At 32.2% G+C, this 12652-nt stretch overlaps 1 protein-coding gene and 1 long non-coding RNA gene across 4 annotated transcripts; both read right to left on the reverse strand.

Annotated features, from left to right (window-relative positions):
• Positions 1-2327: 2327 nt before the first annotated feature.
• LOC107915951 (L-type lectin-domain containing receptor kinase SIT2) lies at positions 2328-4519 on the reverse strand. The gene has a single exon (XM_016845130.2). The coding sequence runs from the start codon at positions 4434-4436 to the stop codon at positions 2343-2345; it is 2094 nt and encodes a 697-aa protein (XP_016700619.2). The 5' UTR covers positions 4437-4519; the 3' UTR covers positions 2328-2342.
• A 5646-nt stretch (positions 4520-10165) lies between these two features.
• Positions 10166-11964, reverse strand: LOC121222489 (uncharacterized). Of its 3 annotated transcripts, none has more exons than XR_005919796.1 (3): positions 11729-11964; positions 11570-11607; positions 10166-10490 (listed from the first exon to the last, which is right to left on the reverse strand). It is a non-coding gene; the product is annotated as an uncharacterized lncRNA (long non-coding RNA). The 3 variants fall into 3 exon arrangements; XR_005919795.1 differs by having other exon boundaries at positions 10166-10495; XR_005919797.1 differs by having other exon boundaries at positions 10166-10501.
• Between the last annotated feature and the right edge of the window lie 688 nt (positions 11965-12652).

The raw sequence follows: 12652 nt of genomic DNA on the forward strand, positions 1-12652 counted from the left end.
GTTCCAGGATCCGCGCATTTCACTATTAATGGTCTAATTGGACATTTGGCCCCTCCCTTTTGCAGCGCACTCCAATTAAACCCGTTTTACTTCTTTTAAAATTGGACCGCATATTCTATTTCTGTTTCAATTTGGTCCCGTGCTATGCAGTGTTTTGGAAGGAGGGGATATTTCTCCTTTTGGTCCTCCACTGTTACGCACACGTTCAAGTTGGTCTTTTTTTAATTTCTTTTAAATTCCCCCCATTTTTTCATTTTAAATTCAATTTAACCCATTTTTTAGTTTTTATCACAATTATGCCATACTATTGTTTTGTTTTGTTTTTATTTACTACTATAATACTGTATATTATGATTATTATGCGCATATGCATGTTAATATGTATATACTTTAATATTTTAAATATATATATACGCACATTGAATTAATACTTTGTTTTCATGGTTTTTTATACATATAAATATACATACATACATTTTTTAAAAGATTTTCTTTTTACATACACTTTTTTAATTATTATAATTTTTTTTTGTTAATTCATGTATCCCATTATTTTATATACATATTGTACATATATATATGTATTTGAATATATACGTATATGAATTTTCACGATTGGCCTATGTATATATACTTATACATTTCATTTTTCTTGCCTTTGTAAATATGTACACATTTGCATATTTTCATACTTTTATTTTATTCTTTTACAATTTTCATTACATATATACATGCATATTTTTAGAAATTATTATAAGTTTGTATATATTTCTTCACTTACCCTTTTTATATGTACACTTATATTTGTGTGCTAAGTATGTGCCCACTCGTATTTTCGAATTTGCTTGCATATTGAACTTGTATATATATTTTGTAAATACATACTCATATATGTTTTACATTAAAGTTTTTGTTTCATATTGTACATTAACTTTAACATACCATTTTAGAAAATACATTTCGGTTTTAACTATACATCAAGGTTATTTTCTTGATTTAAAGGTTTTTTTTTTGAATAAAAGCATTATTTGAAGTTTGGGATTTTCGAGGGAAATTGAGCACTAACGTATTGGGTTCTGATTTTCTTTGTCAATCTTAAACGACCGAGAATATTCTTTATTCAAAATGCATGAGCATAAAAATCATTTTTGGGAACTTAACTTGTCGTGCCCTAACGTATTGGGTGTGGCCTGTTACTTTCTCGAAATGAAGATTTTCGCATAAAATAAGAGAGATATTCAAAGTTCAGGGATTATGAGGAATTGTATCCTAACGTATTGGGACTCGATTTCTTTACATGACTTGAACAATTGGTTATCCTTTTGCAAATTTCATCATTCAAGCTTATTTTAAAATCTTTTTTAACTTTCGACACTAAGATATCAAATAGTCAATTTAGTACTGATTTTTTGGGCGTTACAAGGGTGCTAACCCTTCCTCGTGCGTAACTGACTCCCGAACCTGTTTTCTCAAAATTCGCAGACCAAAATCGTTTTTAAGGTAAGCCGATCACACCTCAATCAAGGATCGGTGGCGACTCCAATTTTTGTTTTTAAAGTCGACAACCAAATTTTTGCTTTCAAAAAACGGTTTCTACACTAACATTTAAAAAAAATAAAGTTACAAAAGTTGAAATTTAATAAATATTTATTAAATATAACCTAAAATGATTGCACACAGATATTTATATTAAATTACGACTTAACAGAAAAAGTAAACTATGTGAAGTGATAAGATTGAAATCTTAAAGGTAAGTCCATTTCTAATAGACTTAATTAATATCATTGACTATTGAATTTCAAATTTTCTAGCTCTGATTTTGTTGTTTCACTTAAAAAGAGAAAAAAATAATTGATGGTTTTTTTTTAAGATTTAATTATAAAATTTGCCCCCAAAATACAATACGGCATGTTTTTGTTGTACATAGTACATGGATAAAATGAGATGAAATTGATAATTTAGGTGACAGTTTAAATTAAAAAAATTTAAATATAATTTAAAGGTTAATATTGTATTCAAACCTTTGTAATTATTGTTACTTAATCAAGAAAATTAGGAAATCCAAGGACTTCAAACACATTGAGGATAGGTTTTATGGAACATTAAGATCACATAATTAATTTTATTTTTGTTCAATAAGATCATATAGTTGAATTTAACTGAAGTGTTACGGATTTTGGATTACTAACAGATTAGAGGGCAATTTTCTATAATGTTTCTTTTCATTTTTCAAGCAGTTACTAAAATTTTCAGTTAATACAGTGAAAATTTCATTTTGTTCTCTCAAAATATTTATAATCCAAAAAAAAAAAGACAGAAGGAACAAATTTCTATTAAAACCATCAGCGACCTATATGAAGAATTGTATCTGTACTCGACAAGGAATTCACGGAAAGATCCGTCCCAACTGATGAAGAAAACGAAACTATACAATCTGAGGCTACGTTACTTGCTAAAGATACGTTAATAGCAGTGCTGTGAGGAGATAATGGTAAGGTTTGAAGGATAGAAGATGGATTATTTAGGGCATTGTCTAGTGGTATATCAGGCAAACTGGCAGTGCCTTCCAGATAGCTCACCGCTTCTTTAATGGTGGGTCTCAAATCTGGTTTGGGGTTGGAGCAAAGCAGGCCAAGTTTCAGAACCTTCTCAATCTCCTCCACCACGTAATTGCCTTGTAATCTTGGGTCGATAACATCAACAATGGCATCTCTTTTCCAGCACCTATTGACTAAACCAACTAGAAAAATGTCTCGGGGTGGTGCATTTGGTTTAAATGGCTTCCTCCCACAAGCAACTTCAAGAAGAAAAGCCCCGAAAGCAAACACATCGGTAGCTTTAGTAGCCCTTCCCGTTCGGGTGAGTTCCGGATCGATATATCCTAGTGTTCCTACGAGGCGAGTCGTTTGTGGATCGCCGTCACGGTCGTACAATCTGGCAAGACCGAAATCTCCGAGCCGTCCATTTAGATTGGAATCTAAGAGAACGTTGCTGGCTTTGACGTCTCTATGGAGCACAACTTGTTCCCATTCTTCATGGAGATAAAGAAGAGCCGATGCCACCCCTTTGATGATTTGGAACCTTTGAAACCAAGTAAGGGTGGGTTTATCATTGTCGAAGAGGAACTTGTCAAGGCTGCCATTTTCCATAAGATCATATACCAAAATGAGTTCTTTCTTACGCCTGCAATACCCAAGAAGCCGCACCAAGTTCCTATGCCTTAGTCTTCCCATGCTAACAATCTCTGAAACAAACTCCTTCATCCCCTGATTTGTTTCATGGGATACTTTCTTTACTGCAATTTGTTCATTGGAATAAGGGAGTGTACCTTTATAAACTTTCCCGAAACCTCCCGATCCAAGAAGCTGCTTGTCTTTGAAACCTTTGGTCGCTTTGTACAGTGTCTTGTAAGAGAACCTTTGAGGTCCATATTCCTTTTCCCAGTCTTCATGTACTTCCTTGTATTTCGTCATCCTGTAAACATATGCTGCTCCAATGATTATTAACAGCAAAGCAACAGCTGCAATGATCGAAATCAATCGAACTGTATTTCTTTGTCCACCATTTTTGGGAAGCTTTGGAAGCTTGGATATGTCAAGGCCTTGTGCTTCTCCGCTTCTATTGAAGCTCCAGCCCAGAATATAATGGCTACTACTAGTGCTTTGAATTGAACCAGTTGCAGCAGAGAAACCAACATACATGACATCCTTTAGAATACCCGAGAGATCGATTGATGTCGACAAGAGAGGCTGGTCCGGTTTTGGGGTTTTATCTGGCGCCAAGGTTATGTTGAGCAGTTCTTCTTCACCATTGTAGTCTATCCAAACCTGTATTGGATGTCCATTTTTGAGGTACAAAATCGTATTCTTCCTTTCTTCATTAGAAAAATATCCTGCCCGAACGGATTTGTTTGATTTCACGCCATTCAGATCAATTCCTACATGATTGTCATCTTTGTCGCCCATGTCAATACTGCGGATGGTATCAAACTCCACAGCGAAGAAATGGTTGGAGGAATTGCCATTGTTTTGCTCATTAACGAGTCCCAGATATTGGACTGCCTCAGCATGGCTAAAATCCGTGGATTCTGATATGACAAAGGCAAGTCCATGGCCACTAGATTCTTTGGATCCAGGAACGATGGCGATTACGAAATTCGTGGAGAAGGAAAGAGATCCAGATGAACTTGAAGACGAAGAAATATTGAAGTTTATAGGAGATGGGTAGAAAGCATGGCCTTTCAGCCATTTTAAATTATTGGTGAGCTGCAATAGACCATTGGAGCGGATGTTGGCACTCCCATCAAGTTGTAGTTTCGCATCACGGAAGCCATGGTTATAAATGAATTCTTCAGCTTCCTGAGCCTCTGCCATGGAAATCACAGCCACTAGGCACGAAAACAGCCAAAAATGGACTGATGTAAAAGGAGGAGCCATTGTTAAAAGACTGAAAAGCTTCCTGGGTGTTACTGTTTAAGAGAAGAACCTGCATAACATATACTTTTTATTGATTTCCTGGACCAACAACTTGCAGCAATTTTTTAAATGAATCTGTCAAGAATAATCTTATGTATAACAATTCAACGATTTTAACTTCGCAAGATTCAATAGACAAAATTATCGAAATCATGTCACATGCGTTTTTTTCTTTCTGAAAATTTAAAAATATATATATTTGAAGGTTAAACTACCAAACAATTTCTAAAGGGAAAAAAGTCCAACAAATGGCAAACATTAGCGTGCAATTTTCGAAATTACAACACATTGCCGTGGTTACAAAAGTAGCATGGACTTGGTCTATCATTTGACTTCTGAAAAAGCTTCGTTTCCACTCATCCGCGAACCGGGGAATTTAGATTTTTTTTACTTTAATTTCCACTACTTTTGGGTTAAAAAAAATGTAAACAACTTAGATTATATTTTATTTTTATTAATAAATAAATAAATAAATAAATTTTTATATGTTATATTAAAAAAAAAATCATTTCTGTTAAAATTTTTATTTACTTTTATTGTTAAAAACTGATGTAATAGATAGAATAACTAAATAATTACATATGATGTGTCGTGTATTTCTCATGTTAACTTATACGAATTAGTTTTTAATAGTAAAATAAATAAAAGTTTTAAGAGAAAAAACCTGTTTACTTTTTTATTTAACATCTTAGGACAAATTTGTCCATTTTTTGAGCAAAGGAACAAAATACAATCTATACAATCTAACTCTTAATACAATAGCCTCCATAATATTTTTATTGTGCAATCAATGAACTTTTATTTATAAACCTTTAAATAGATAAAAGACATTTAATTGAGACAACTTCATATTATTATTTATATAATGTCAAATTTAACCTTCAATATTTATATTTTTTTGTCAATTTAGCTATTATTCTTTTTTTTAATTAAATTTGATCCTCAACCTTTCAAAAAAGAGTCAAATTATTTTTTTAGCGAAGATACGGGCTAAAACATTAATTTTTTAAACAATATTGGTGTGACAACCCACACCGTAGTCCACGTATACTTTCATGTTGACATGACATTATTTGTCTCAGCAAATAAATTTAAAAATATAAAAATAAAAATATTTAAATTCAAAAAATTATTAAAAAGTTCATAAAAGGTTAAAAAATAACGTTTTAATAAATGTTTTCGTTAAAAGAACAACAATTTAACTCTTTTAGAAATATTAATGGTTAAATTCAATTTTTTTTAAAGGTTAAGAGTTAAATTTAGATAAAAAATAATGGTCAAATTGACAAAAACAATAAGCAATAAGAACTAAATTTAATATTATATTTTTTTTGTAAATAAAGCTTATTATTTTTGAAATTGGAGAGTTTGAAAAAAGCAAATCGATCTAATAACGTTTATTTTTTTATTTACACGTGATAAAAAAAACTATATTTTCTAATTAATTTTTCATTTTTTAAAATACTCGTATTACTTTATACATATTTAAATAGAATATAAGTGTTGAAACCATTTTTTGGTGAAAACGAGGTCGACTTGGGTTTTGAAAAATGAAAACAAAAATGGGAGTCGCCACCAATCCTTTTTGATGAGGTGTGATCGGATCACCTCGTAAAGTGGTTGTTTTTAATAAGTAATTTAATTTTATTAGCACAACGGTTTTGGCCTACGAAATTTAGAAAAATGGGTTCGGGAGTTGGTTACGTACGAGGAAGGATTAGCACCCTCGTAACGCCCAAAAATTGATACCTAGTTGATTAGTTAATGTCTTAATATTGAAAATTGAAAACTTTGAAGAATTTTTTTAAAAAAAATACGATCCTTAATTTTTTTAAAAAAAGAGAACTTATATAAATCAAGTTACGCGTTAAGACTCTCTAATTTCAGAAAGAGAAAATGTCACACCCAATGCGTTAGGGCACGATATTTTTCCTCTTCAAAGATGAGCTTGTCTAAAAACTTGTATAATGAAGTTTAAAAAGGTGTTCGATTGTTTAAGCCATATGAAAAATTGCAACCCAATAAGCTAGGGTACAATTTTTCAAAATATTAAACATTGAATATTGCATTTTTTTAGAAAAATCCTCGTCTCGAGAAGACAACGTGTCATATCCAATGCGTTAGGAGACAAAGTATTGAATTCTCAATAATGAGCTTTTTATTTACGTTTTTGTTTTAAAGAGCACTCTCGATTATTTAGATTCAACGAAGAAAATTGAAACTCAATATGTTAGGGCTTAATTTTCTCGAAGATCCCAAATATCGAGTATTGCTTTTATTTTGAAATTTTCATTTTCGTTTCCTTTTTTTTAATAAATCCGAGTAAAAATATATAATGTAACAACAACGATAGTACTCGAGTAAATAATACGAGCAAAGGCTAAAAAATAAAATAAAATAAAATAAATAAAAGACATACTAATATAGCACGCCATGGCAGACATACCAAACAATAAAGTTAAAGCATTCATTTTAAGTAATATGAATACAAATAAAGAAATAAACAACAAGAATGAATAGGATGATGTGAATGTAAAAAGATACACACATATGCATACATTTTAATATTATATATATATAAATGCACATATATTTGCATATACATATATATTATAAGAGGTGTACCAAAGTATGTTCTTATATACGTATATTTATAAAAAAAAGCGTATAGATATATATATATAGATATGCATACATAATTTATGTGTATATACGTAGTCATATATGTATATAAAAACATAGAATATAAAATACATATAAGTATATATTTATGGAAATGGGGTATGGATATAGATACATAAGTATATATATTATGAAATATGATATACCTATATATAAATGTGTGTAAAAATATGAATATATACATATAACTACGCGCATAAAAATAAATTATAAAACATACATTGCATATATATATAAGAACATGTATATGCATGATTACAAGAAACATAAAAATGTATATATACATATATAAAATTACATAAGTACAAGCGTATAGTTACATTTATGAAGAAAAAAATAAAACAAAATAAAATAACATATATGCATAGGTATGTGCATAAACTACAAATATAAAATAACATGGTAATAGATAACAAAATAGTTAGACTAAATCGAATAATAAAAAATACTTGGGGTCGAATCGCAAATAAAATCAAAGGGGAGGGGTTATATTGAACGCGCGAATAACATAGAGGGGCTGGAAGGGAAATTTTCCCTTCTCCTCTAAAACAGCGTCGTTATAATAGGACCAAATTGAAATCAGTTACAAAATAAAGGGGCAAATTTAAGAATAAACAAAACCTAATTAAAAAAAATTAAACATCGGAGGGGCTAGAAGCGAATTTGCCCCTCCGCGCAAAAACATGCGGATCCTCAGTACTGTCGGGCCGGGTTACGGGTCAACCACCAGAACGGCACCGTTTTGGCCACTAATGCCCAGGCTCAAAACGGCGCCGTATTATGCCCCGTATATATATAAAAAAAATCACAAAAAAATCATTTATCTTTCATTTTTTTTAAAAAAAACACAGAGAGTCAAGCTCTCTCTCAAAAAAGGGGGTCCCCTCTCTGGCCATTAAGGTCTTTTCGGCTTCCGACGCACCGCCGTCGTGGCCAAAGGCCGACAGTGAAGGAAATGGGCTCTTCGACCCTTGTTTCTCAGTACACAGAGACCTGGCCTTCAAACCGGGGGACTGAGGGCTTTAGACCCTCTTTAAAGCCCGATTCCGACGAAGGCGAAGGGTCCTCTGTCGACGGAGCCACAGGCGGTTCAGGTACGCTTTCTTTTCCCCTTTTTAATCTGTTTATTTTGTATATTAAAAAGGGATGAAAAATGGATACAGAAAAAAGCAAATAAAAAAATCACCTTTTTGTTCTCTTTTATTTCAAATATTTGTGTATATATTTTTCTAGCCGAAGAGAAAAAGTGTTACATTTGCTTCGGCTTTTATAGCCGATTGTGTTATTGTCCTATATCATTGTTGTTGTCCCTTTTTCCTTGTTTGCAGGTGTTTGGTGGCAGGCTACAAAGGCAGAGGGTATGGGAGGATGGGACACGACGAACGGTGGTGGTAGATAGGGTCTGGGATGCGAGGTACGGCGCCAGAAGACCAAAGGTCTGAGGCAGGTGCTGCGCTTAGGGTTTCAGAAACTTAAACCCTAAGTTGACTTTGATTTTTGGGCCTAGGCATTGGGCCTCGGTTTGGGTTAGGTTAGCTGTGCCTTGGGTGTTGGGTTTGATTGGGGTTGTGGGTTAGTTTCAGTTTGGGTTGGCTTTGGTTTTGTTGGTATGGGCCCGGGCTAAAATTGGGCTTGTACAATAAGCATATTTTTAAAATGTATAAAAACATAACTACACCAATATAAAACACCCACCAGATTCCGGCTGCAATTCTTTATGCCATATTGTTATTATTAAAGTTGCATGCAATTAATTTTATTCTCCCCTCCAATGGATTTTTATGTCACTGTCAAAGCATCTTCCTAATTCAGCCACCACATAGTTTACATTATTATAGATAGATGATGTCAGCAATTGGTCCATTTTTTTCCAAAGTAAATCAGCATTTATTCAAAATAATCATCTTCTAAATCACTAATTAATTTGTTTTTTTTCGAAAAAGAAGCATATGTTGAAGAGCCAAGGGCGGCTTGTCTTCACTTCTTTGGTTTCTAGGTATAAATATGGAGTATTAGACAGTAACTAATCCATTTATATTTTCCTTTTTAAAAATGTCTTCTTCTTTGTCATATATTATTATCTAAGATATCCCAATATTTTGGACATAAAAATGAGAAACTTTTATTTTTTATATCAATAAATTTAAATTAATATAATATATTTTGTATTTAACTCTGTCTTTTTCTTAGCATAATGTCTAAAATTATCTGTAATCCCTCTTCAATCCATAAATAGGAGGATAATGCGCTTCAGCATATATCTTTCTATATTGATAATAATAGCCATATTAATCGAATTAAGACTCAATCGACAATAATTTTTAAAATTATTATAAATAATATAAGTTAATAACGTATTTGTGGCATGGATTTATAGAGGAGAAATAATAATTAATTTGATGTGAAAAAAGGAAGTAGAGAAGACACTAGTGTAGATGTTTGATAGAGAAGGTGGTTCAGTCATTAAATAATTATTTCTGTATTTAGGAAATAAAAACATTGACCTTTGTAGAGCAAGGGCATTCACTACACAAAAATAGAGTTTTAGCGGTGCTTTTTTAGGCCTTTAGCGGCTCTAAAAAGCGTCGCAAAAAACGATGCTATTGGCAACATCGCTAACATTTACGGCATTTTTAGAAATGAAAACGCCACTAAATGTTATAGATCATGACCTTTAGCGGCTCTTCTTTCACAAATGCCGCTATAGATCATGACCTTTAACGGCACTTTTCCCACAAACGCCTCTATAGATCATGACCTTTAGCGGCTCTTCTTTCACAAATGCCGCTATAGATCATGACCTTTAACGGCACTTTTCCCACAAACGCCTCTAAAGAAACATAAGCTTTAGCGGCATTTTTAAAAAAAAGCCACTAATTTTGGGATATTTGTAAAATAAAATTTTTCATATTTTCAGCCCTCCTGTAGCAAAAAATCAAAAGCAATCAAATCTAAACCAGCCAAAAGCAATAAATCTATATAATATTTCAAATTAAATGAATAAAATAATATTAATATCAATAAATAAAATATAATTCATATTATTTTTACAAAAATGTTAAAAGTTAAAATGATAAAAATATTTATACAATAAACTATGACGACGGATGTTGCGACTGCTGAAAACATCTTCATCATATTCTGAAGCTGCTGTTGGAGTTCATCATACTTTCTGTCCTGCTCTGCTTCCCTCGCTGCAGCCTCTGCTTCTCTCGCTGTAGCCTCTGCTTCCCTCGCTGCTGCCTCTGATTTAAGTTGTAGCTAGAGTTCTTCATATTTCCTTTGAACCTCAACTGTGGTCGCTTGCATTTGAGCCATCTAGTCTTTTAGCCTCTGAACTTCAGCTTAAAAAAATAGGAGTAAACAGAATATAATTTAACTAAATAAAGATTCAAATCAAAATCTTAAATTTGATTCATTTTAACTGAAGTATGCCTTAGCACAGTTGAACATAAAACAACTGCAATCCCCACAAATGAACAAACCAGACTCTGAAAATAATAATACATTTGACCGTAGCAACCAAACTTTTGATAGTAGCCAAAATTTAACGACTAAATTTAACAACTCTAAAAATGCAGAACAGTAGCAAACATTTAACTAAACCCTAATATCTAATATCAATACCAAATATCTAATATCTAATATCAAATTCACATCAAAGAACATTTGACAGTAGCAAACATGTAATCACAGCCTAATATCTAATATCAATACCAAATATCTAAAATCTAATATCAAATTCACATAAAAAAACATTTGACAGTAGCCTAAAGTTAGGATCTAAGCAACCATTCTTTTACAAATGCAGAACAGTAGCAACCAAACATTTGACAGTAGCCTAAATTTAACGACTAAATTTAACAACTCTGAAAATGCAAAACAGTAGCAACCATGTGACAGTAGCAAACATTTAACTAAACCATATATAATATCTAATATCAATACCAAATATCTAATATGTAATATCAAATTCACATCAAAGAACATTTGACAGTAGCAAACATTTAATCACAGCCTAATATCTAATATCAATGCCAAATATCTAATATCTAATATCAAATTCACATCAAATATATATATTTGACAGTAGCCTAAATTTAGGATCTAAGCAACCATTCTTTTACAAATGCATAACAGAAAACAGATTATGTACAAGCTAATTAACATTGCCTAAAATCAATGTCTGTGTTGCGCTTCTATAACCCAGAAAACAAAGAATTTAAGCAACATACATATATAACCCAAACCGTAGACACGCAATTGTCTGTGTTACGTTTCTATGCAGAAGCTAATTAACATTGGCTAAAATCAATGAAATGAAATGAAACCCTATACAGAAACAACATAACATCAGTTCCTAACCAATGAAACCATTCCCAATTTGAAGTGAAAAAAAACCATTACAGTACCTTTAGGACGATGAACAAAACTGAAACGAACGAAAACCCTATACAGAGAGAAGAGAATTTTTTTAATTTAAGGAACATCAACGAATAACAAACAAACAAAAATTCAGAAAGACAAGAAAACCCAATGATTAAATACGCAGAATCGAAACAAAATCGAACCTTTGAAACTTTGAAGATTTTCGATGGTTATTTTGTGACGTTTGGTGACGTTTGTCTTCTCTGTAAGGAGGTTACAAGAAACCGAATCTATGAAGATTTTAAATGGTAATTTTGCAAGAAATCAAAACACCCAAACACTGAAATCGTTTCAATTGGAAATTCAGACGCAAGAAATCGCAGAAAGGAAAAAAATTAGGGATTTGGGGTTGATGAATTTGGGGCTAGGGGCTGGGAGCTTCGGGGGTATACCCCAAAATTAATTTCATTAAGCAAAATGACGACGTTTTGCTAGCAATTAGTTCACTTTTGCGGCGTTTTCCTAAAAATCGCCACTATTAGATTTTTTTCCAGTATAGAAACGGCGCCGCATTGGGAAAATTTAATAAATCATTGCGGCGTTTTCTTACAAAACGCCACTATCAAATTTTTTTCCAGTACAGAAACGGCGCCGCATTGGGAAAATTTAATAAATCTTTGCGGCGTTTTCTTAAAAAATGCCACTATCAGATTTTATTCCAGTACAGAAACGACGCCTCATTGGCAAAATGTTAAAAATCCTTGTGACGCTTTCAGTAAAACGCCACAAAATTATTTCATTCCTTTACGAAAACGGCACCGTTTGACATATTTTAAATCATATTTACGGTGTTTTCCTGAAAAACGCCAGTATAAAAATTATATTCCTCAACTGAAACGATGGCGTCTAGAAAATTTTGAATATATATTTGCAGCGTTTTTTGGCTTACACGCCGCGAATGTTACCTTTTCCGGCGTTTACAGAAGAAACGCCACTAATAAATTCAATTATTGTAATAAAACAACACCGTTAATTAAAATTCTAATGCATATTAGCGGCGTTTTTGCTATAAAAGCCGCCAAATCTCACATATTTTACAATTTCTTATATTCAATTAGTGTATATTG

Source organism: Gossypium hirsutum, chromosome D10, assembly GCF_007990345.1.
Source record: "Gossypium hirsutum isolate 1008001.06 chromosome D10, Gossypium_hirsutum_v2.1, whole genome shotgun sequence".
Taxonomy (NCBI): Eukaryota; Viridiplantae; Streptophyta; class Magnoliopsida; order Malvales; family Malvaceae; genus Gossypium; species Gossypium hirsutum.